The sequence below is a fragment of the Coccinella septempunctata genome, chromosome 7, assembly GCF_907165205.1.
Source record: "Coccinella septempunctata chromosome 7, icCocSept1.1, whole genome shotgun sequence".
In the NCBI taxonomy this organism is placed as follows: Eukaryota; Metazoa; Arthropoda; class Insecta; order Coleoptera; family Coccinellidae; genus Coccinella; species Coccinella septempunctata.
Window position 1 is genome coordinate 1,445,487 of NC_058195.1, and position 23,873 is coordinate 1,469,359.

Genomic DNA, 23,873 nt, shown 5'->3' on the forward strand with positions numbered 1-23,873 from the left:
ACAGGCCCCTTGATTTATCAGAGCGTCTCGTGAGTGAAAAACTATTTTTGCTTCAGATTCAAATTATGGCCATAGAATTTATAGAAAATAATAATACCGTGGTGATGATGTCAGCAGATGTATTTTCTCTTTCTCGTATTTTAAACTTCTCTCTCTGCAAGGGATTCCTGATTTCTCATTCTCAGGCAACTTCTCTTAGCAGGTCTGCTCCTCTAGTGTTAAAATTTTACTAGTTATTACTCGTTTTTTACTGGTTATTGTGTATAAAATTTCGAATTTAACTAGTATATGTGAGTATTGGTAGATGCTTGCGTTGATCTTTGAAGAAAAATGTTGGACCTTTTAGATTTTAATGTTCTTTAACAACCCATGTGATATTTTATCAGATATTGAAAAATATGAAAGGCCCGTTGAGGTTTTAAGTTGATTTCAGGGTGGGTCTAATCTAATAAAATCACGATTATAATAAGTAGGTATTATGTAAGGACTTTCTATGCAGGTGGTACACGTAACAATGTGACCGAATAATCCGTTTTTTTATGGGGTTTTATATCGGAAAATGCAAATATTGCATAACATCAATAGACAATGAATGCAGTTGAATATTTCTTCTCGAATTTGTGAAATAAGAATTGCCCTTCATTTCCAGTATCGTCGCCATTTTCATATCAGAAACGAGGGCCAACGACTATCCCCGAAATTTTCCTGGAAAATTCGATTCAACATTCAACCTTAAATTTTCACGGATTTTCGTACCGGCTCTGCTATAAACAAACAAAAAAATTGCGCGTCCATTCTTAAAATAGAAACGGAAGCTGTCAAGTTCACCGCAAGGGGTTGAAGGCGATTTTAAATAACTGTTGCAAAATTAGAATCTCCGTTTTCTCTGCCGGATCCAAGAGTCGTTGAACTTGCACGAGACAGTTGAAACAGACGTTGTCAATTCGCTAAAAGTTAGGTTAAACTTTTCTTAATTCGTATGAAATTTGTTAAATAGATAATGGCACCCCCACCATATTCAGATCTAGGAAGGAGGTCCCGTGATGTCTTCGGTAAAGGCTATCATTTTGGCCTCATAAAATTGGACGTAAAGACCAAAACTGCAGCTGGAGTGGAATTTAACACTAGCGGTTCGTCAAATCAGGAATCTGGTAAGGTCAGTGGGTCTCTAGAGACGAAATACAAAGTGAAAGAGTATGGTATGACCTTCACCGAGAGGTGGAACACTGATAACACTTTGACAACTGGAATAGAAGTTAAGGATCAGATCGCCCAAGGCTTGAAAATAGCCTTAGAGGGAAACTTCTCACCACAAACAGGGTAAGGACCCATTAGTCCATCCAATCGTGTTTGTTGAATTCTTATGCTGGTATTGTTTTTATTGCAGAAGCAAATCAGGCTCTTTGAAAACGGCTTTCCAAAATGATTTTGTCGCATTGAACGCTGACGCAGACTTGAATGTGAACGGTCCAATCATCCAAGCTTCTGCCGTTGTTGGTCACCAGGGCTGGTTGGCAGGTTACCAAACAGCTTTCGACACCGCAAAATCAAAATTGACAAAGAACAACTTCGCCCTCGGGTTTTCGACCGCAGATTTTATTCTTCATACAAATGTGTAAGTTATTATCGACGTATTCAATGAGTGGTAACATTCTTAGATTTAGACGAAACTTGATAATTTCGGATTGTTGCTATAAAAGGTCCAAGTTTGATACTTTTCTATCAACAAATCGACATCTAGTGCACCTCTGAATTTTTTTGAGAAATATAGGGAGATTTATGGCAACAGTCCCATTATCACTTCCCGAACCAACAGAATACCTCCCAAGGGCATCCTAACGTCCAATTTTCCCCACACTAACCCCAGTTTTTCTTCCGATATTCATATGACAGTGATATCAGTGACGACGGCCAGGAGTTCAGTGGCGCCATCTACCAAAAGATCAACAACCGTCTGGAGACTGGCGTGAACCTAGCCTGGTCGGCTGGAAGCAACAATACCAAATTTGGCATCGGCGCCAAATACGACCTAGACTTGGACGCAAGCCTCAGGGCCAAGATCAACAACCAGAGCCAGATCGGACTCGGTTATCAACAGAGACTGCGAGATGGTAGGTGGAATTTCGTTTTTTTTTATCCGGATACTCGACAGTGTAATGAAAACCTGAAATTTCTTCTGGAAATCGTTTGAAAACCTTTTCGACATAACTAAATCTTCTGAAAAATTGTTTTTCCAAAACCATTGAGCTTAATAACACTTGTGATTAATTATTCTCTGGTCTGTCAAACTTCATGGTCACGATCACAGACGTGAAGACGTCTATGGTCAAAAACTCAGACGTGAAGTCGTCTATGGTCAAAAACACAGAAAACCGGGGCCCTAAGTTGGCTCTGAAAGAAATGTCACCAGATGTGGAAATATTATGGAAAGTGACCCTCTGCCTTCTGTTCTTATAGTCTTTAGTCTTATTTGCGTGCTAAACCGATGAACAATTAATTAATTTCTTGCAGGAATAACATTAACATTGTCGGCCCTAATCGACGGTAAGAACTTCAACAATGGTGGTCACAAGATTGGTCTCGCCTTAGAGTTGGAAGCATAAATCTCCTGATTCCATTTAAGATAAAATTTCACCTATTTAATGAAAAACTGTTAGAATTCACGAAAAAGATAATATGAGCCTGCTGTATATTGTAGAGATGTTGTTCCGTTTATCGAACATATTAGTATTAAAAAAACATTGTATGGCATGGACTTTTTCCTTTGTATTTCATTGACGGTTGAAAATTTGGGAGTATTTGTGGCTTAGGATTCCAATTTTTTGTTATTCATCTGGATTGGAGTCCGTTTTGTCAACCTGTTTTGGCAGATTTTATTACTTGTCTATAGTAAGCTGCAATTATTTGTCGTACATGTATTCCTTTACTTCTATATGTACAGTGAGAAAGTGTTATCAAAATACTGCAGTGTATTGTACTGTAAGTGAAAATATATGATTTACATTTTTTGTTTATTTTATTTCACCTACTTTGAAGCCGTGTGTATATAAATAGTAACCCTAAATTTTGGAAATGAACAACTTTTTTAGTAATAAATCTGAGAATTTCACCCATTTCGGCACAACCGTTCAGTCTTGAGGAAGTTTCAACTGACCCCATCTTTTTGGGCATTTTTCGATGGTCAACTTTCGAGAGGTTTTTCTTCCAGGAAAATTATCTCAGATCTAAATGTGATACATATTCTGAAAGAGCAACTCTTCTTGTAATAAATCTGAGAATTTCACCCATTTCGGCACAGAGGATCGGTCTGTAGAAAGTTTCAACTGACCCTATCTTTCTGGTAATTTTTCGATGGTCAATTTTCGAGTAGTTTTTCTACCAGGAAAATTATCGCAGATTTAAATGTGATACATATTCTGAAAGAGCAACTCTTCTAGTAATAAATCTCAGAATTTCATCCATTTCGGCGAAACCGTTCGGTCTTGACGAATACTCAAGTGAAATTTGCACTTTTTGAAAAATGCCATTTCAAGATTGAAAATCTAAACGAAGGAAGATAGGCTCTCAAAATTGCTCACAATAGATTTAGCGTGTTCGAAAACCTATAATTTCATACCAAAATTTTAAATATCTGGCCCTTTTTAGGGGAAAATATTTTTTTTTGTTTTTCCACTTTTCATTTTCGAGTTGACTTCGAAGTGCTCTCCGGAGTGCAATTCTCTATCGAATCATCAACTGTTTGGTTTTCTAGGATCTTCAGAACAAATTCTATGCAATGCATATCCTAAGACAGTAATAGAACATAATGATTTTCAGACAAAGTAGCAAATACGTCATTTTAGGGGGGCCCAATCCAACCCCTTTGCTCATGTTTGACTCAAAAAATCGAAATTTTCGAAGGTAGAGTTTAAACACGCATAGTTAGCTGGCAGGTACTAACTGGCATCGTCAAGTACTACTGTCGATATAAATTATCTTGTCTGGTAGCACAATAGCCTTATAGATAACAGGTTAAAGAACCAATATTTACATTGCCCTAGGTTTACATGCAGTGAAAGTTGAAAAATATCAAAGAAGGAACCGACGATTTTGATATAAACAATTTTTTTGTGATAACGGGATTAGGTAACTCTGATGAAGAATGTGAAGTTTTCAAAACATGATCTTCATCGAAAATGATGGTATCAGAATGAAGAAGACATAAAGAAGGGCTGATACCAGATATATTGCCTATGAAAGCTTTTCGACACTGAAACAAAACGCGAAGAATGAACAATAAAAGGAATTCAGATCATAAACCGTATAATAGCGTACTTTTTCAGTTTTATCACTGCGATAAGAATAATGAAAGCAATTATTAAAAGAAGAAGAAAACTGGCGGAACCCATAATGCGGCCGTAATTACAACGAAATGAAATTTATTTTTTCATGATAGGACCAGAAGGAGAACGGCACAATAGTCAACTTGATCCATTATTATTTCGATTGATCGTTCCACCTATGGAGATACCTATATTTTTAATTTGAATTTTATCGGAAGGATACTGATAAGCTATCAATAAGTTAGTCGAAGCAAGTAATAATAGAGTAGGTAAGTAAGTCGGTTATCGTTACTTTCATTATAATAAGACAGAGACGGCGAAACTGTTGTAAAAAATTGTTATGTTATATATTTATGCATACGAATTATTTACCGGCTCATTTTTACCTATTTCTTGTAGTTTTACGGACGTGTCCAATGGTAGTACTAGGAAATCTGAACGAATGCACAGGTGAGCTCGAATTTTTTTCTAATTAACCGTTTCTTGTGATTTCAATACGAATTCAATTAATTTTTTCATTTATACTTTTTCTTTGTTTTTTTTTTTCATTTTAATAAAGCACATTTGGGAATTTCTTACATTTTTCACCCCAGCAGAAGCAAGATTTTTTCAATAATAAGGTGCGCGTTAAGCTGTTTTCGTTGTTGTTTTGTCGGCGAAAAAGATGTTCTTACTTGATCTAGGCGAGCAAATATTTCTTTTCATTTTTGTTTGTTCGTGTGGCTCGAGTTAGAAAGTCTTGAAATCTGTTAATTACTCCAGTTGAAACAAAGCAGGTAAGTTACGAGTGACCTCGTTGGGTAGAAGCTATAATTCAACATTTTCACAATAAATTTCACTCCGCGTGGGCTTTTCGATTAATGATTCCACCAACATCTCAATTTCCAAAGTCCATCAACGTCCGATATTAATTGTGTATAGTTGAAGGACTCAATAAATCTTGGTTTATTCTAATAACTATTATTCTATTAACGAAGTTCTCAATTTACGCAGATTTAGCATTTTTAACTCAACCATATCTGTGTGATACTCAATATTGAATCGACGATCGATGGTTTATGAAAATCTTGAAGCTATATGCCGTATTCAGAAACCAATTGCGGCAAATCCATTCAGTAAAACCCTTTATTTTATGTAATAACGAAGAGATTGTTTTTCAATTTGCCCAGCAAAAAGAGTTAAGGACTAAGAGTTTTTTCATTATCAACACTCGAAACACTCTTTTGAAATTTCAGGTACAAGCTATAATTATCCCTTTTTTTTTCAAAAGGTGGATGGGTAGGTATATGTATAGGAATTATTTTGTTTAAAAAAATAGGCCTCTTTTACTTTTTTTCCATTTGTGAGGAACGATTAAAGTAGAAAGAACTCAGAACTAGAACTAAACCTGAAGAGCAAAGAAATAAAATCGAAACTTGTTTAAAAATTTATTATCGTTAAATACTGTACATACATTCAATTACATAACATAGTCATTGACTTAATGGCACATTATTTATAAAAATATGAGCATATTCTCACAATGATCCTTAACCCTAGGAAGACCTAAAAAACAAGTCGTACAGGTTTTTTATATTATAGAATACTTATAAGATCAGTACCACCTAATTACAGGCTTTTGGAAGCTAAGAAACGCGAAAAAACTGTGTAACGTCATTTTCGAATGTCTAGAAAATTGACGTTTGACAGTTAGTTTGACGGTTATCTAATAAGAGTAATCCTATAACCTAGTTTTTACACCAGTCACAATTTACAGCTTTTGATATGTCTATACACGATCAAATGTATACTTATAATAATTTATCATACAGTTTTCCGACATGAAGTATGAAAAAGTATTTATTTATAGACGAAAGAGTTCGTATTATAGACTGCTTATCCATAAAAAAACAACAATCTTTTTTTCTCTTTTCTTACTTCATGTCGGCGAGAGACACACAGTATATGTGTCCTCCATTATGGTACTATACAGCAGTTCGTAGGATATAATAGTAATCGTAGGTATATATAAGTACTCGAATAGGACACAATAAGTATTGGACGATGATAGGTGGTCTACAAGACCTAAAAAACAATTTCGTAGTAAAAAACAACAGCTATATACAGAAGTAGTGTCCGCTACATCTTTAATTTTAGGCTTTCTCTGGAATACGCGAAATCGGGAACCAGGATCCCAAGATTTCAGAAAATAAACGAAAACAAGACGAAAATTCTAAAAAAAAGAAAGGAATACTTGACTAGAGGACTTTTTATGATATTTTAAGTTTGATATAAGTCTATCACATGTTTTATTTACAAGATAAACGCAGATATCGACTTTCCTTCAAGATTATTAGAACGTATCCTCACTATTGGCATCACTGTATGATTATATTAATTTAAAACACACTTCTAATCTATGCTCAAACTTCGGTGGTTGGGGACTAACAAGAGAAATTTCTGATTTACATGTTCTTCAGTGGTGAGGTTGGATCATAGAAGAATAATCTATGGGTTGGATGGTTGGAAAGTTCTCGAAAATGTATGTGCTAAAGTTCATATTATATCTTGTTTCTTCATATAAGTGTTCGTGTGTCCAAGCGGTCAGTCCGCATTATCAATGAGGTAAGCGATAAGAAAATTCCTAAACGTCATATAGAGCGTTATTTATTCGAAAGAGAATACCTGCATTATGATTATTCAACAATTATGTAGATAACTTCGTACCGTTTTGCCCAGTAATTGCAAAAAGTCCTAGCGTTTCCATTTTTAGATATAGCCTTCCAAGCAGAAAGCAATTTATCACCTTATCTTCACACTTTACAGCATGTTATCACCGGGTTCGCTTCTTGTGGATGCGTGGTATACCTGTAAGGAAATTTCTACTTGAATTTACTCGTCACAAGGCCATAACGATATTCATGGTCGGAAAAACGTAAGCGCAACGTTAGAAAATTGGGCATTTCGAATCAACTGACTTTAACAGGATCGTTGAGGGGCGCATAAAATATTCGTTAGGTTCATGTTTTTCTGATTTCGAGTGATTATTACAAATCCCTATATATTTCCTAAGAAAATGTCCTTGAGTGAAATTATTCATCCTTAGTTCATATCGGTAATATAAAAAACTAACTTATCGATACAATTTGAAGTTTTGTGATCATAAACGCCATAGATGGCTTGTTTGTCCCTCAAGTCAATCCTCGAAACACATCAATGTTCCAAGCGTGGATCCGAAATGCCCAATTGATATCGGTCATAGAACATTATCAATACCTGTTTGTGAGGAGTGAAACTTGTCAAATACGGGGTTGCGTTCTTCCAGGAGAGGCCAGGGGGGCCAACTCTAGCATAGACGGGTTGCGAGGGCGACACCAGGTCTGGTGGGTTCTCGCTGGAGTTCTTCCGTTCTTTTTTACTTCTACGGAGAGTTTGCGTGGGTGCGAAGTAGGAGTCCGAGTAGACTTTTCTGTTGTAGTAGCCACCGTTGGCAGCGGGATACGGGGATTCGTCAGATGTGCTGGACGCTGACATGTGTGGGGACCAATTCTGAAAACAAATCATAGAATTGAGGGAGTGCCAGGTTGCCAAGTCTCAAATTTTTAGATTAAGTTATGAGTGCACTAACCAATGAATTCCCAATCCTCCTCCCTCCAGTGACAAGGGTGGTGGTGGCGTAGGGAGCGGGCGAAGTGGTGCCACTAGAAGAATGCGCGGCAACGCTGGGATCAACCTCGGCGTATTCGGCGTTCTGCGAGGTTCTGTTAGAGTCCACGTTTGGACTGGCGTACTCCTGAACCTGCATATTGTTGAAGTCCTTAAACTGGGCGTTGATAGGGTATGCGTTATCTGGTTTGTACTCCAATCGGTCCGGCCTCGTGTACTCAGTGGCGTGCAGGGGGTTGTGGTGGAGATTTATGTTGTGGTTTCCGTGGTAGACGCCGTTACACTGCGGCAAACTTCCGTTTTGGACGTCGTAGGTGTGCTGGTTCAACTTGGAATAGTCCGGTAGGGTGGAGGTGTATTCCGGGAGGTTCTTGTCCAACCAGAGGGGCGTTTCTTGTTTGTTCGCCAGGCAGGAGGGAGTTGTTAATACCCCACCATTGGATCTGCTTGGGGTCATCGTTTTTTCCAAGAGCATCTGTCGTCTTCTCACGAATATCATTGCGGCGAACAGCAGGAGCATCACCGATATCAAACTGATCAGCAGAGCTAAGAACCAAGTCTCTGTTAGGAAATCCCCAGGATGGTAGTCTGTTCCCATTGGTCTGGATAAAAATGGAAATAAAATAATGCTCAGAACTAAATCGATGGGTTATTTACCTTTGGTGTTGATTATCTATGCTCCTTGACGCTGGATCTAACCTCAGAGTAGCTGAAGGGGTGAAAGGACCAATCCCAGCTCTTGTAGAAGCTGCAACCCTTACATGGTAAGATACTCCCGCCGTCAAGTTGCCCAAGAGTAGAGTAGGATTGGTTCCAACATTAATATTTTCCACCACGTCCGATCCATTCGCTTTGATTTCAACCTTGTAACCTTCCAATTCCCCGTGGATAGACTCTGATGATGGAGATTTCCACTTCAGATAAACCGCTGAAGAGTTGAGAAGGAGAGCTTCCATATGTTCAGGAGGATCTTCAGGAACTGCGAATAGAATAATTCGTTAAAACCTCGATAAAAAACTGATGTGTAGATGAACTCACTATCTTCCAGGGTTCTGACAGTCTTGGAGTTCGATGGTTGACCTTCGACGGTCTTGAAGAAAGGCACCAGGAAGAACTGATACTTCTCCCATTTCTCCAGGTTATTGACCGTGAAACTGCTAGATCCTCCGGAATGGAGGACGGTCAACATGCTGTACGTCTTGGGTACGTTCGGATTGTCCTCCATGGACACGTAGTAGATGTAGAGACCTTCCACGTACTGAGCATCGAGTATTTGCCAGCTGAGTTTGACGGCCGTGGAAGAAAGGGGTGTGGCGTCGTTCAGCTCCACGATTTTGCTGTGGATCAAGCTGGCCCTGGCTTCGCTGAGTTCGGTCACTTCGGGATTTCCCCAGTTCTGGTTACTGTCAGGTCCCACTATGATTGGTTCGGACATCTGGGAGGGGGGACCGAGACCGTGACCGTTCTCAGCCCTAATTATGAAGGTGTAGGGCACGCCAGGAGTCAGAAGATGTTGCGTGAATGTCGGACCAGTGACCCTGCGAGCTACCACAGTCCAAGTCGGGATCATACCTGGAAATTGTTGCCATTAGAAACCACTTATATGAGGGATTATTCAAAAACTTACCTGACTCTTTTCCGAAAATCTCAACTTGGTACCCTAGAAGACTCGAAGAACCGATCTTATTGTTCTGGCCCCAGGTGATGGTTACGCTTCCCTCTGACTGATTCAATGCGTGAGGTCTACTGGGTGGTCCGGGTAGCATTACTGCCTCAGGAGCCTTGAAAAAGTTGATGTTTGGATTCTTAGGGTTTTCTACGAGCAGATGCCCAGTCCAGGTGGCTTTTCCACCCTTGGAGGAAACAACGCAAGTGTACATTCCCGAATCCTCCCTCTGCAGATCCTTTATCTGGATCAGGTTGGGGTTGGACATGTTGATCCTTTGGGAATTCGATACGGGTACGCCTTCCTTATACCAGGAAATGACCGGTTTGGGGTTTCCCGTGGCTTCGCAGATCAGGGAAGCTATGGAATTCACCGGCAGGGTTTGATTGGAGGGTCCCCTCAGGATGATGGGGGGTGGTCTGTCCTCTTTGGAGGTGACGGTCAGTCTTGTTCTCGTGGATACCGATCCGGCTTCGTTAATGGCAGAACAGATGATCACAGTTCCGGAATTTTGAAGTTGCGCGTTTTTCAGCATGAGGGTGGAGTGTCCCTCGATGGACGTGAAAGCTTCGAAGTTTCCCGAGGGGTTTCCGGGGTACACGAGGACTCTGTCGCCCTCGAAAGACCAAAAGATGAAGGGTCTAGGGCTTCCCTCGGAGTTGCACTGGAAGGAAACCTCTTGTCCAGTTTCAACAGTTTGAGCTAGAGGTCTAGCTGTGAACGTCGGTACCGAATGGACGGTTAAGACAGCTGAAGCAGTGACGCTACCGGCGAAATTGTCCGCTTCGCAGATGTATTTCCCTTGGTCCAAAACGGTGATATGTTCCAACCTCAGAGTTCGATCCTCTAGAACCCTTACTCTGCCCAAAGGCATGGTACCACCGGCGGCATTCCTCCTCCAGAGTACATCTGGAAGAGGGTCCCCGCCTACCCCGCAAGAAAACTCTACGGTAGCCCCAACCAGAGCTTTAACATCTTCTGGTGGTCTTATCATGAACGGTTTCACTGCAAAAGAATGTTGAGTTTTGAAACCGCCACGACGTTACGAAGTAGGTAACTTACCGTATACTTTCAAGACAGCCACACTAGAATCTCTTTGGCCAGCAACGTTCTTAGCGATGCACTGGTATCTCCCGTCGTCGGAGATTTTGGTGTCGGTGATTGCCAAATTTGAACCGTCCACGAGTTTGAATCTACCCTCTATCTCCAAGGTTTGACCGTCTTTTTTCCAGATGATTTGCGGTTCCGGAGTACCCTTTGGTGGGGCGCATTCTAACACTGTGTCTTCCCCAGCGGCCACCCTGGTGCTCTGAGGTTCCAGACGGAATTCATCCCTCAAAACTGGAAAAAAATTGCTGGATTGAGGAAACGAAGGTAAGAAAGTGCTCAAGTAAATGAATCAGCTCTAGGATCTAACTCCAAATGGAGTTGAACTCAATAGTCTTCTTGGGTTAACACGTTGGTAATACTGATGACAAGTTAGGGACTCGAAAATAATATAGAGCACTCAAGGAATTGTCAAAATTGTTGCTGTAGGGCAGCGTTCCTTAGAACAGGTGTGCGTCAAAATTTGCCTGCCCTACAGCAACAATTCCTTAGAGGGCCCTAGTTATCTAGGTTTGAAGTTTTTCAAATCAATGAAAGGGATGCATGACGATTCAGAAACCTGTCCATGAATGATACATCAATGGGGTGGAAAAATATTTGCGCACTAGACGGAAAGTCTGTCTGGAAAAAATCCTTAAGGCCGTCGCCACATTTTCCATCCTGGCAATCTCGTCATAACAATTATGACCCCCCACTCGGAGAACTACTCGCGAAAACATAAGGACACATCAGAAAAGCAATACATATTGCACATAACAATGACATATTGCCCATTTTAAATGGAACTCCAGCGGCGATATCGTATATTTGGCGAATGTCGTCTGTTTTCTTATTTCCGCCGCTGCATTATTTCCTGCCCTCTTTTATTTCCGTCTGGCTCCGTCTCATCCAGCTTGTTTTCCCGGAAAAAATCGTTTTTCGAAGCGTGTAAAATCCTGGATGATATTCTTGGGGGATTTATTTATTTAGTAAACTCCATTGGCAACAGTGACGACTCGATGACATATTCATAGAATTCACACAGATTCATGGCAGACATAGATCCTAATGGATTAAATTCCAATCGAGAATTTAATCTCTTCGGATAAGCTGATTACGAACAGTAGGAGTAAGACTTCATCAAGCTTCAAATTATGAATCGAGGGGATGGATCTTCACATTATATTGAATAATAATGAAATTATAATTCGAAATTTCCTTGCTTCGATATCCCTTCTCCCCATAACGGATTTTTGCCCGTAAAACGACGTCCAATCTGATGTTAAATCGAGTTTCCAACCCTTTCACCGATGAATTTTCACGGGGCGTCGTAGTATCCATCAAGATCGGAAAATTATCATTGAAATTGGAATCTGTGACATCGGAGCACCGATCGAAATCGAATTCTGTGCGGTTTCCCGTATGAAGCGATCTATGCTTGGAGGAATAAAGAACTCTATGTTCTCACATTGATTGATTGTCAACGAAGACTCAACAGAATCCCATTTTTCCTCAGGTGGCGGTAAATGAACGCGTGATAAAACGTCGTGATGGCATTGATCGTAGATTTGACGGGTAACAACGTCGACACATGACAACACGTGCTAATAGGAATCCATGCCTATGTCATTATCGAATACGAATTAGCTAGCGGCGCGTGTCATAGAACATGCGAATGGTTCGATGTCAAAGAGGCATGGAGAATTTGTCGATGACACTATAGACTATGGACGAGGATCTATTCTGTTGGCGTGTTGGTGGTATTGGCAGATGATTGAGTTACTGTTTAGAATTAATTGAATTACTACGCCGACAATGCACAATGCGTGTTGAGATTTGCTTTGTTGGGGCAAGATGAGGAGTTTCGGGAAAATGTTAAACACAACGCAGCTGAAATTGGACATGTGAAGGTATTTGCATTGATGTGTTTCGATAACTCACTCAAGATAGGCCATATTATGATTACCAAACACTTTTCAATATTCTATTCCTATCGATTATTCCTATTCTATTCCTATCGATTATTTCTATTGACAAGATTGACGAGAAAACCTCTTTCTTGACGTAGTGTTCTTTGATGAATGATTCACTTCCACGTATTTTGAAAAATAAATTAATGCGTTCAATATTTCATCCAGAACGACAATACGGAAAGAAAAATTTATCGACCCGTATGTTAAGAACGTCATGAAAATTTCAGGCTCGTCAAGTTGGCAGTCGTGATAGGTGGTCTCAGGAGGACCCGATGAAACTCTGAACAGACAGCTTCAACTCGTGGCAAACATGCTTTTGGGATTTAGCATGGTGTTTACCTTCTGCATAAATACTGATAATGTTTCCTAACTTTCTTGGAGGGTTGAACTTCTACCCTTGAAGGCACCTTTTATCTGTATGCAGCCGAGGGAGCTGTGGTCTAAAGTTGATATTCTACAGAATAACGTGAATGAAGTTTAACGTGGACCGTTTGATATTCATGAGACTCTGCCATTTCTGGCTAGTTTTTGGAGGAGAAATATGGAGGACACACCTTATGTGGGAAAATTAGAGAATTAGTGGTAAGTTATTTGAAGGATTTTTAATGAAAAAAATACGTGGTCACTCGAAAAGACATCTCATACATAATATAGTCACGAAGATGGTAGGATATTTCATTATACAGGCAGGGTTGATATTTTTCTTTGTCATATCGTACAAGTTGATCTTCAATCGGATCGAAATCATTCTTAACGTTTACATAAACACGATTCTACACTTCAGCATAATTGAGTCGAATTTGAATATCTCCGGAGGATGCTTTTCTTCATACTTAATAAATTCAAGTCTGATTCTCCCCCTTTTATTTTATTTAAATTTCTCCTTCACCTCGAATGGATTGAATCGAAAATAAATAATTTTTGTCATCGATCATTTGTTAGGTTAGGTTTCATTGAACTCGAATACAGATTCGGTTGGTTGCATTCACAGAAGAATGAAATCATTCGGAATGAAAGTGACAAAAGATGAGGTTCTATGATCCGTTTTTGACAGTGATATAGAGAAGCTTTATGTCTATGATTTGATTTGTCATTTCGTTAGGGGTGACCAATTTCAATCGATCACTAAAAGATTCCATATTTTAAGGCACGATTCTCGATATTTGGTCATTTTGAATGAAGTATTGGGTAAATTGATTGAAAAGAAAGTGAAATTTGACTAGCTCATGCGAAAGAAAGACGTGAATCGAAACGCATCCTTCTTTATTAGTTATTTTCTCGTCGTGAAGGTCTCCAACGAAAGGAAAACCGTCTACTGGAAAAATGACGCCCGCGGAGGCCCCCTTAATGAATCTAAATTATGGAAATGGGTTCGTATGGCATTCGAACCCGTAACGCGAGACCGATACGACGGGTAGCAGATTGCAATTTCGACGTCGACGAAGAAAAACTAGAGGGAGGAAATGAAAACTGTTGATTGATATATCGCGTCGTTCGTTCCGATTCCGATTGAAACTATCTCAATTTCCTCCCCCATTTCCCTCCTTTTTCCCGTTCGCCCGCCGGCGCGAGCGACGAAATTGACTTTAAAGCCTTCTTGCCCGGCTTAAACTCTCACCCCGCACCGTTAGGGTGACGTATGTGTCGCGATCTCTGTTGCCGCACTCTGATTCTCGAAAACGATATTTTTCGCTTTCATTTCCACCCCTGACGCTCGGTGATCTTCGTCGACTGTTGAACCATAGAAGTAGTTCACTACTCTCTACATGATTGTTAACCATAGAGGTGTTACAGATAGGGAAGGAGCTGTAACAGTCTATAGAATTTCGTATAAAATAAAAATGAGTCTCCCCAGACCCTAAACTTCACTTGTCAAATCTGGCAAACAATTTTCTTCCCGGTAAACGAACCGATTATGAGGAAAAGATGTAAATTTCGCGAAAACTATCTATACAATAACACACCTGCATAATGATCTCGTTACCGGGTGAAACCCTAGTCTGCCGAGCCATTTCCACGTGAATCTCATAACCTCAATTAATTCCGCAACGTTTGAGACGCTGTTTTGTTATTCTAACTTGTCTAAACAAGTGATTAATTCAAGGAAAACAACGCGCAGACGCTGCAATATCAGGGGATCGACTAATACATACCAAATTGCAAATCGAGCAACGTAACCCCCAATAACGTTTCGGTTCGGTTTTCCTTCCATCAGGATGAAAAGTAAATAAGCGGTGCGTGTTTTGGTTCTCGGAAAATATCCGATTTATGATGCTACGGCCACAAATGATCCTCCGCCACAGAAAACAAATCCTTACTTGTGATCTATGGACGGGATAAATGTCACAATTTAATCTTCAATCACTTGCCTTCAGCTACGTTAAATTGACGATACGATCAGTCGATAGATAAACTAACTGTATAGAAAACGTCTTGGGATTCCGAATCCCTGTCCTCCTATACGTAATCTATTAGGCAGGTCTGAAAGTCCCGATATATCACTGCCTAGTGACATTTCTCGAATAGAATAAATATCAATTTGTTTCTCTATTTTACCCATCTATTTTCGGGATCCCCCTTCGTTCAGCTGGCCCCTGAATAATTCCACGCAGGCTATTGTTCCAACTTTATTTATCGCACGTATTTAAGTCTTATTGGACGCCTATTTAAACCTGTGGTATTCGGGCAGAGCTTAAAATAGCGACTGCACCGAAAAGAAGAACATAATTAACGTTGACGGAATGGAACAGTCGCGATAAATCGCAAAAAAACGCTTACATCCAACCATCGAGTCGCGATAAATCGCAAAAAAACGCTTACATCAAACCATCGAGTCGCGATAAATCGCAAAAAAACGCTTCGAATCTATGCCCCGATCGAACCATCGAATCGCGAGGTACGTCAATGAATTCGCGTTCCCTGACTCAGCCATAACGATTGTTTTTATTGTCGAAATAGATCCCAATCGAGTCGACTTTCCCTTTTAATCCACCCCGTTTCATTGTTAAGGAATTTCCTGAAACATCACGTTCCAGACCGGTTATCTGGAGGCAATCTTGAACCCTTACAGATGTTAAAGAGCGGAAAGGGGTACATATTAATGCGGAAATTTCGAATTTTATGGACTCATTAAGTCGGTACGCTCGCAAGTGCTCCACTCCGTAGCCCAATGTTTTTGAGGTAAACGTTGCGTTGTTTGTTTGGGATTCCGAAATTAAGTGCTTGCGGAGAGTATTTATAATTACTCATCCAGTAAGCCGTATCGCGTTTTCCTATGGAAATGCAGAATTTCAGAACGATGATATTCTGAGGTTGGTAAAACTGACGTTTGATAGGGTGACGTCTGTCAGAACCATAGAAATTGAAAGAGCTTTCTGAAGAGGATGTTTTTTGGATATGTGGGGAAATGAGTCCAATTCCCTTCGCAATCATTCTTTGATGCGATGGTCGTTTATACACAATACGTTATATAGAAAAAAACCGCTCTTTTATTCTTCATCTAGAGGAAACCATCGCGTGAATCTTCCTGGAGGATGTAGCAGTTGTTCCATCCCACAGGTCGCTTTTCACGCTTCCGGTTTCCCACACGGTGGCGCCCTCTGCGAGTGAAGACAAATCTACGTCATTATTTAACACCGTCTTGAGTAATGGCGACTCATTTGTGTTTCCGCGAAATGGATGAGCGTAGAAAAAGATCACATTCGTTAGCTGCGGCGAAAATACGTTGTTTTATCGTCCAAATTACTAGTTTTTTTCCTCGGGAACCGGAGAGGAAGGGAGGAAATTGATTAAGCGACCCCCGTGTTCGACGCATAAATGAAAGCGACGATAATAATTTCGGAAAATTGAAGTTTCGATGATGGAAACGGATAATATCGGATAAAGCAGGGGTGAAAGCGCCTCCATTATGACATGGCCCCCCACCCTCAACTAATTCATCTCGCCAGATCTGTCAGGCGATTGAATGGATCAATTTTACGAATGACCGATCACAATTTCATTTGCGAATTTTTACAGACGACATAATCAACATAATGGAAAGCGGGTGATCCAACGCATTATTAGACTGTACAACGTCATATTGTCATGTTGTCAGCCATTGAAATCGGTTTTCCTATATTAATTGGTCGGTAACGTAGTCTATGCACAGTTGGACACACTGTCGATGTGATTCGGTATGTTGGCATCATTGCTCCTAGAGCAAACCACAATTTGTTCATAGAAACGTCAGGTTAGAGGAAAAAATATCCTGAATGACGAGTCATCTCTGTGAATCGTCGATGTTTAAACGATTTTCTTTAATGTCTTTATTAGACCCAATGTCTTATAAAATATGTAAAGATTTGTTTGAATTGGAGATTAAAGTTCATATTTGAGCCTTCGGGTGGCGAAATTCAGAACATTTCAGAAGAAGTATTGATTTCGCCAAATATTTGCCACGTCCACTTCCTCAACAAAACAATATTCTATTTATCATGAAAAAAAAAATGAAACGTCCCTCTTGGAACAAGTATTACACCCACAAACAGAATAAAACACTTTCTTTTTCGATATTTGAAGTAATTCATCACCATTTTCAGGATTAAATTATATTAATTCGAATTTTCAAGCATTCAATTATCCCAAATAACTGTTTCAATCACTACAATACGATCCACATCCTAAAACAACCGACCTTACCTAGCTAGAGCGCTTGCGAAAACCGCCACCAGGTGGCTCATAGACGACCTCGAATCATAGCATATTATAAATATTATACCGTGTCGCACGGGGGCATAGAGAATTGATTTGTTGGCATGAGACCGGCCGAGTCATAGAACACGTCTCTCCCAATCTTCCGCACGATTTGAGAAGATGGCGGCAACGCGTCAACTCGGCTCTGGAGAATTGTTTTGATAAGGACAAGGGAAAAAAGATGGTTCCACTCGAGACAGACGAAATCGCATCTTTCTGCCTCTCCCGCTCCCCGTCCTCCGGCCCCACATCTTCGAGATTACGTCGCAAAATGCTTCGAGCATGAAATTGGGTGTTTTATATTCAGAAAAGGTGTCACTCATAATAAAGGTTGTTTATCTAACTCCGTTCTCTATCGGGCCCCGTAAGGCGTTTTGCATGAATATTGCGTCTCAGACCAGCTCTTCATGGGACATTTGCCGTTACGGTAAGTCACTTTTGGTGGTGGATAATTCATTACCTAGTTATTCTTTATTTGATCTATATTCCATTAAACTTGGAAACGAGAAAATTGGTCTTTGGAAATTTTGTTCGAGCCGTAGTTACCCCGAGTGGTTTTAAAAGTTCAAAAACGGTGGGTTACCTCGGGAAAGCTCACGATTCTCAGTGGAATTTCCACGTGCCTCCAGGAAAAATCAGGAGGTCGATTAATTGGTCTTCCAGCACGGATTGCCTCAATTCCGATGCACTTCTCGACCGGTTTTTTCAACTCGTTCGTTACAGTCGAATGCGCCGCCGGAAAAGCCCCGCGAATTTCCAGTTTATTAATTGGAAATCGGAAAATTCGTGACTTCGTAACTGGAGTGTTTTACGCGCCAATTTACGTCCGGTTCTTGCAGGGCATGATAATGGGCGAAGAGCTCTTTTTGTTCCTATTTTCTATGAATAATTTCCTTCGATTATTAGACCGGGAAAATTGGATTTGCATGCAGTTTTCCCGGCTGGCCCGAAGGGAGGAGGGTTAAGGAATAAATTTCCCAATCTTCACGGACCTAACTTCATAGACGATTCTATTCAAACTTCTATTTCAATTTAAATCCACGAATCGGGATGAAAATTTTAATCTCGGACATCTTCATTATGATTCAAATAGGACCCAGATGGAAAAAAAATGGTATTGTACGTCGAGATACGCTGATAGAAGTCGAGAAGAACAAGAAAAAATATGTTGGTAGCACTTTCCCCCCAAGCAAACGTCAAAAAAGACCATAAAACGTCAAAAACCGCATTTCGTTCTTGCTCTATGGTCATCGAACCTTCGTATATGAGCATCCAGTCCCCCAAACGTCGAACTAGCGCTCGAACCCCCGCAAAAGAGTCGCAAACTTAATCGCAATTCAAACAACAGTCTTTACCGTAGAGGAAAACTGTTGACCTAGCCTCGGTGTTATGTTGATTTTACTGTTACTCTTTTGAGGGGAGCCCTTGAGACAACACCGGCAGGGCACGTCGCGTTTCGGGACTCAGCCGGGGCATTTTTAGGCAAATAAGTCCTTTAATGAACGGTCTCAATTAAAGAAGTTAGCTCTGCGGATCGCAGCGTCCTTTGTGAGTCACGGCTCGCTTGATCGGGGAGAGAATCGATCAATTTCGGAAGATTGGCGTCACTGAATTTCGATTCTGTGGTCTGCGATGAAACATGACAGTCGGTAATGTGGAAATCTACATACATAACGTCAATCGTGAATAACTGACATGAATCATAGAAGAATGATAGCCTTGGAACCAAATCGTTATGCAACAAACAATACGCGTTATTGTATTCTTGGTTGTCTCCCTCCATCCATGGCGATGGTCCCGTTTCTCGTGGAATGTCTGCGGTTTTTCATTAAATATGGAATCCGAACTTCGATCCCTCAACGGCACAATACTGTCACCAATATCGTTAAACGTTTTGTCGTCGAGCGAAACAACTTGGGCAGAACAGATACAACGAGAATTGATTTCCAGCTTCTTTTATCTGCGTGTTCCCCCACCCCTTCCCTCGATTCTGGTGGAAATCGATTTCTAAACTCGGGAAATTTATATCGATGACATGTTTAGGCCTCCGACGTATTGCGTGAGGCGCTCTTGTTTAGGGTTTAGGTTTTATGAATTAATTTCGATGGAAATAAGTCTTTTTTTCTGATTGGAGTTGCAGATTGTACTTTTACCGAACGGGTAGAAAGCTGTTATGAATGCAATGCATTTGTTAGCCGATTTTTCGAGCTTTACTGAAAACGGTCATCTGAACTACGGTTCATCGGAACTAACTGTGTTTATAACTACCGGTCAGAAGATCTACTCTTTTTAATGATTTAATGAACATTGTATGGCCAATAAGGACACCTGAAATGGACAACTGTGTCTACTGTATGGTAAATTTCACAGAGCTACACTGTCACTGTGAAAAAACTCAAATCCCCGATTCAATATCGAGTTTCAAGCGGCCTTATCGTTTGCGGAGGTATGGAAAAGCCTCTGTCGTGATCAGAGGCCGTTTTTCGCATCTTGTCCCACATAAAATTATGGACGGAACGGATAATAGACATAAAAACGGCCGTAAATTCGACGTCTTCGAAACCAATCTCGTTCACGAATTATCCTGGAAATCGTTACTGTCGTCTGTTTTCGTTAGCGGGAAACCGGAAGGCTTCGTCACGCACACTGCGACGAGAAGTTCGATAATTTCCAAAGTTCCGGGCGCAAGAAGAAGAAGAAGAAGAAAAATTATACCGTGGCCGATTTGAATAACGAGGCCGTGAACCGAAATTTACCAGATTAACCGTTGAAACGAGATGAGTTCCCGATAAAGAACCATTTTTGGAAATAAAACACGTGTCAATAAACCCAAAGCGTCAAAACTGACGTTTCGAATCTGTCAGATTCGTATTCTATGGTTGAAAGAATGTGAATTTTAGGTTATGTGGGCATATTGACGTGAAATATATCCATGGATTCGTTGGTAATTCGACGTTGTTTTCACGAACATCCCATTGAAACACTTCTAACGCCCACGCTGTACAAATTCCGTTCGTACCAATCGAACGCCGACCAAATCGAGTTAAAATTACTTACACACGGCATCGTCTATATCTCAAATGAAACATGTATTTATCCAGCATGAATCGATTCGTCCAAAACAAATATATCTGGAAAAGGCAAATATTTGTTCGAATTTTCGATTTATTTCACAGAGTTATTATATCATCATTAGTCGCCGTACTTTGACGGGCGGGGGGCGGGGGTTGGAGGTCTGTGTTTGCGCCGCGCCATGTATGCGTGGTCAGCGTCGACTCGTCCGCTGGGTTCCATAGAGATTCTATGGTCGGTAGGTGACATTTACACAATTTTTGATGACATAAATGGACATAGAGAGATTTTTCTTTTTTGTTTTGTCGATATTCTTTTCTTTGAACATATTCAGGAACAGAACATTGACTGATGATAAAAAAGCAGATTGATATCAAACCAAATTTATAGAAAAGGGGGAGAAAACATTCAAGTTTACGCCAGGTGCTAAGTGATCTCTTCAGTCGTTTTGCTGTCGCACCGTAACTAATAAAATGAGAAACCCTCATTAGTTTTCATATACGAACGGCACGCCACTGACTTCGTTTTTGTCGTATACCCATGATTATTTCTGCTATCGCGATATCGACGTGACGCATCGCATATAAATATTTGAATTTACGTGTTTGTTCATCATCTGCATACAACAAACGGGCGATTATTTCAACGTTGCAAAAACTGAAATCACTGATGAATAAACGCCAAATACGAGTGATCGATTGCATAAATGATGATTGAATATCCTGTTTCCCCAACGTTCACGGTCCGCGCACAAAGGAAAAATCATCAGTGTCAAATTTCAGGGTTGCCAACGTACGAAAAATCGTATGGGTGAATATTTAGTTCTATGTTCCGCGGTAGAAATCCGAGCCATCGATTGGGCCGTGATTAAGGAAATTAATTAAACATCCCAGCAGCCCGTTCCGCTGTAAATCTAGAGCCATCCCCCATTATTACCGTCCAAGTTACCGTTGGCCCGCCCCGTTTAATGCCCCTAATGGAAATAAGGCTCAAAATCGAAAATCCTCTTAGCCATAAATGACGTTTCCGGTAGAGAACACAGAATCGTGGAATTCGAGCACGGAGCACCGTCATATTCTATGGCTACCAGGCATCCACGTCCCGCACTTTGTTTATGGAGAGACCGGGCACTCTACTCTGCGCGCAGATTAAAGGCTGAACAGAGTAAACAAAGTGGTATTTATGGAAGGCCACATTAAATGATTCGGTGGGATGCCGAAGCTTGGATAAACACGGAGCACTCGTGCGTCGGATCAACACGTAACTCATCCTCTGGCTTCTCTGATTGCTACAAAATCTTTATCTGTCTGGATGGGCCTCGACGGGTTCATCTTAACCCGACCAATTTCATTTTTAGGTAAATCGACCCAGAGCGTCTATAATTGTTCTGCTTATTTCAAATAGTTGGCCGGGAAATACACGGATTTGTCTTGAAAAACCATAAGATAATGAAGTTCATAAATGCTAAGGCCAAAAACACTTTTCTTCGCTCTGTGTCGAGTCTTCAATACCCACCCCTATCAGCTAAATTGACGTGAACCTTTCACGTCAGACGAGAGTTTATTCTGTGGTCTCGGATTTGTTTACATTATGGGTTATGGAGGTTAGAGAGAGAGGGACACAGAAGTTCATCTTCGAAATTTTCACAAACAACTCCACGACGGTATTTTATGAATTCTCGTTGTTTACTTTTTCAGTTCAATTCTAATCCACTCGATGGTCCGCCAGGGTATTACATTCGAATGGAACAGATGCCACCTCGCCCTCCTGATCCCCCTTCATTACTCTTTTATGGCACTTCTTTTCTTCGCCTTATTAACTTCATGAATAAAGATGGCTCCTACTTCGGCTCTTATACATCTCTCCGAGACGACAATGCAAACAAAATTGGAGCCATCTTCCTCCAAATGAACATTCGAGAGACGACGACTAAGCGGCCGTGAAATGGGAGAGCGGAAGGGGTGGGAAGGAGCAGATGTCATAGAATCGCGGACGGTGATCTTTCCCGCCGTATCGGTGACTCTCGATTGACAGTTCGTGATGGAGTGTATGTTTTATTGACGGGGATATCCGAACCCTTAATTCGATCCTTGCGAATCCTCGTTAATCCGGGAAATTATGCGCATTTCTCAGATAAATCTGAGCGGTGGGTGACGGATGGGAACACAGAGTTGGGGGGGGCGACACCATAGATACGAAAATGACAGATAACTCTTTGATTCACGTGGCGTCGATGCCACGTTGCCGTTCGGTGGTTATTTCGGAGGATAATTCGTTTAATATTCATTCTTGGGGGGAATGAAGCTATTCTGATAGACGATGATGGATCGCGATGGCATTCTTACGGGAGTATCCGCTTTTCGCCTCAATCAAGTCACGCAATATCTCTAAATCGGTAACGAGATGCGTGTTCGGACTGAACGCAGGTATTTCGAGCCGCGTTCGTTCAATTCATTCGAAACGTCAAGCCGTACGACGTTTTGAAAGGTTTCGTGAGCTAGCCAGGGAGGCATAGGAGGTTTTTCCTAATTTTACGGATTCTTTCATGCTCCCCGGTCCGATAGAATATAAAACCCGTACTTTTCCGACCGTTCTTGCGATTTCCGCCCTTAAAATGGAAATTCGGTCGACCGAGCGGGGAATTTATATGCTCCGGACCTCTTTTTATCGGCCGTTTTGGCCGTTCTTTTGTACGCGAGGGCCGTATTGGTCGGTCGATTTGCATAAATGGACGGTACAGATGCAATTTTCGATTGATACGGACGCAAGGAATGCACGCTGCAGATGCAGCGGTTCGCATTTTCATCTACGACGCAAGAAATTCGTTTCAGGATCTGATTTCTTTCCGATATATTCGCGTTCCGCTGATTTGGCAATGTTGCAATGTAGAAGAAGAAGAATAACTCGATTATAGGATGCATCTATGGCGTGTTTGACAGAAAGCAAGGACGATATCAGTCATAGACTCGATGACAGCACTGTCAATGTCAACGTCAACAACAGTGGTGCCACCAGCATAATCCTCCATCCGATAAAACAATTAAATTCCTCCACTTGAGACCCAATAAACGTAAAACCACTCTCTCGTCGAGGCCGGATAGTAAAACGAACAATATCTTCTGATCGGGATTCTCGGCGGTAATCCCCCGGATAGACCTAGCGCCATCTTCCTTTCCAATAAGGTACCTTTAAAGGGCGGGCAAGAACGCTGAAGGGCCTCCGAGATGAGTCTCAAGACCGATTTAATTGACTTTCCTATTTATCCTCGCGCACCTTCAAGAGCAATAAGCCGCCAACCGGCCCACACTCGAGGGCTTTTATTATGTCGGTCGTCGGATGATATTACGGATGCCTCGAGGGCCAAAATCGAGGAGA

At 41.0% G+C, this 23,873-nt stretch overlaps 2 protein-coding genes and 1 long non-coding RNA gene across 5 annotated transcripts in view; 2 read left to right on the top strand and 1 right to left on the bottom strand.

The window, feature by feature from the left end:
* The first annotated feature begins 116 nt into the window (after positions 1 to 116).
* LOC123316279 (voltage-dependent anion-selective channel-like) lies at positions 117 to 3,006 on the top strand. 2 transcript variants are annotated; one of them, XM_044902268.1, is made up of 5 exons: positions 117 to 202; positions 998 to 1,320; positions 1,388 to 1,615; positions 1,903 to 2,111; positions 2,512 to 3,006. In XM_044902268.1, the coding sequence occupies exons 2-5, from the start codon at positions 1,001 to 1,003 to the stop codon at positions 2,601 to 2,603; spliced, it is 849 nt and encodes a 282-aa protein (XP_044758203.1). In that variant the 5' UTR covers positions 117 to 202; positions 998 to 1,000; the 3' UTR covers positions 2,604 to 3,006. The 2 variants fall into 2 exon arrangements, with proteins under 2 accessions (XP_044758203.1, XP_044758202.1); XM_044902267.1 differs by having other exon boundaries at positions 143 to 290.
* Positions 3,007 to 5,736: 2,730 nt separating this feature from the next.
* LOC123316871 (roundabout homolog 1-like) overlaps positions 5,737 to 23,873 on the bottom strand; it is a 154,552-nt gene continuing 136,415 nt past the window's right edge. For both annotated transcript variants that reach the window (XM_044903135.1, XM_044903136.1), the window contains exons 3-9: positions 10,696 to 10,974; positions 9,595 to 10,638; positions 9,006 to 9,539; positions 8,625 to 8,946; positions 7,930 to 8,569; positions 7,578 to 7,850; positions 5,737 to 7,169 (exon numbers count right to left, since the gene is read on the bottom strand). In XM_044903135.1, the coding sequence (XP_044759070.1) occupies positions 7,122 to 7,169; positions 7,578 to 7,850; positions 7,930 to 8,569; positions 8,625 to 8,946; positions 9,006 to 9,539; positions 9,595 to 10,638; positions 10,696 to 10,974 (3,140 nt within the window). In that variant the 3' untranslated portion in view covers positions 5,737 to 7,121. The remainder of the gene's footprint in view (positions 7,170 to 7,577; positions 7,851 to 7,929; positions 8,570 to 8,624; positions 8,947 to 9,005; positions 9,540 to 9,594; positions 10,639 to 10,695; positions 10,975 to 23,873) is intronic.
* LOC123316897 overlaps positions 12,240 to 23,873 on the top strand; it is a 35,465-nt gene continuing 23,831 nt past the window's right edge. Inside the window, exons 1-2 of the long non-coding RNA XR_006538112.1 lie at positions 12,240 to 12,629; positions 12,920 to 13,274. This is a non-coding gene — a long non-coding RNA (uncharacterized LOC123316897). The remainder of the gene's footprint in view (positions 12,630 to 12,919; positions 13,275 to 23,873) is intronic.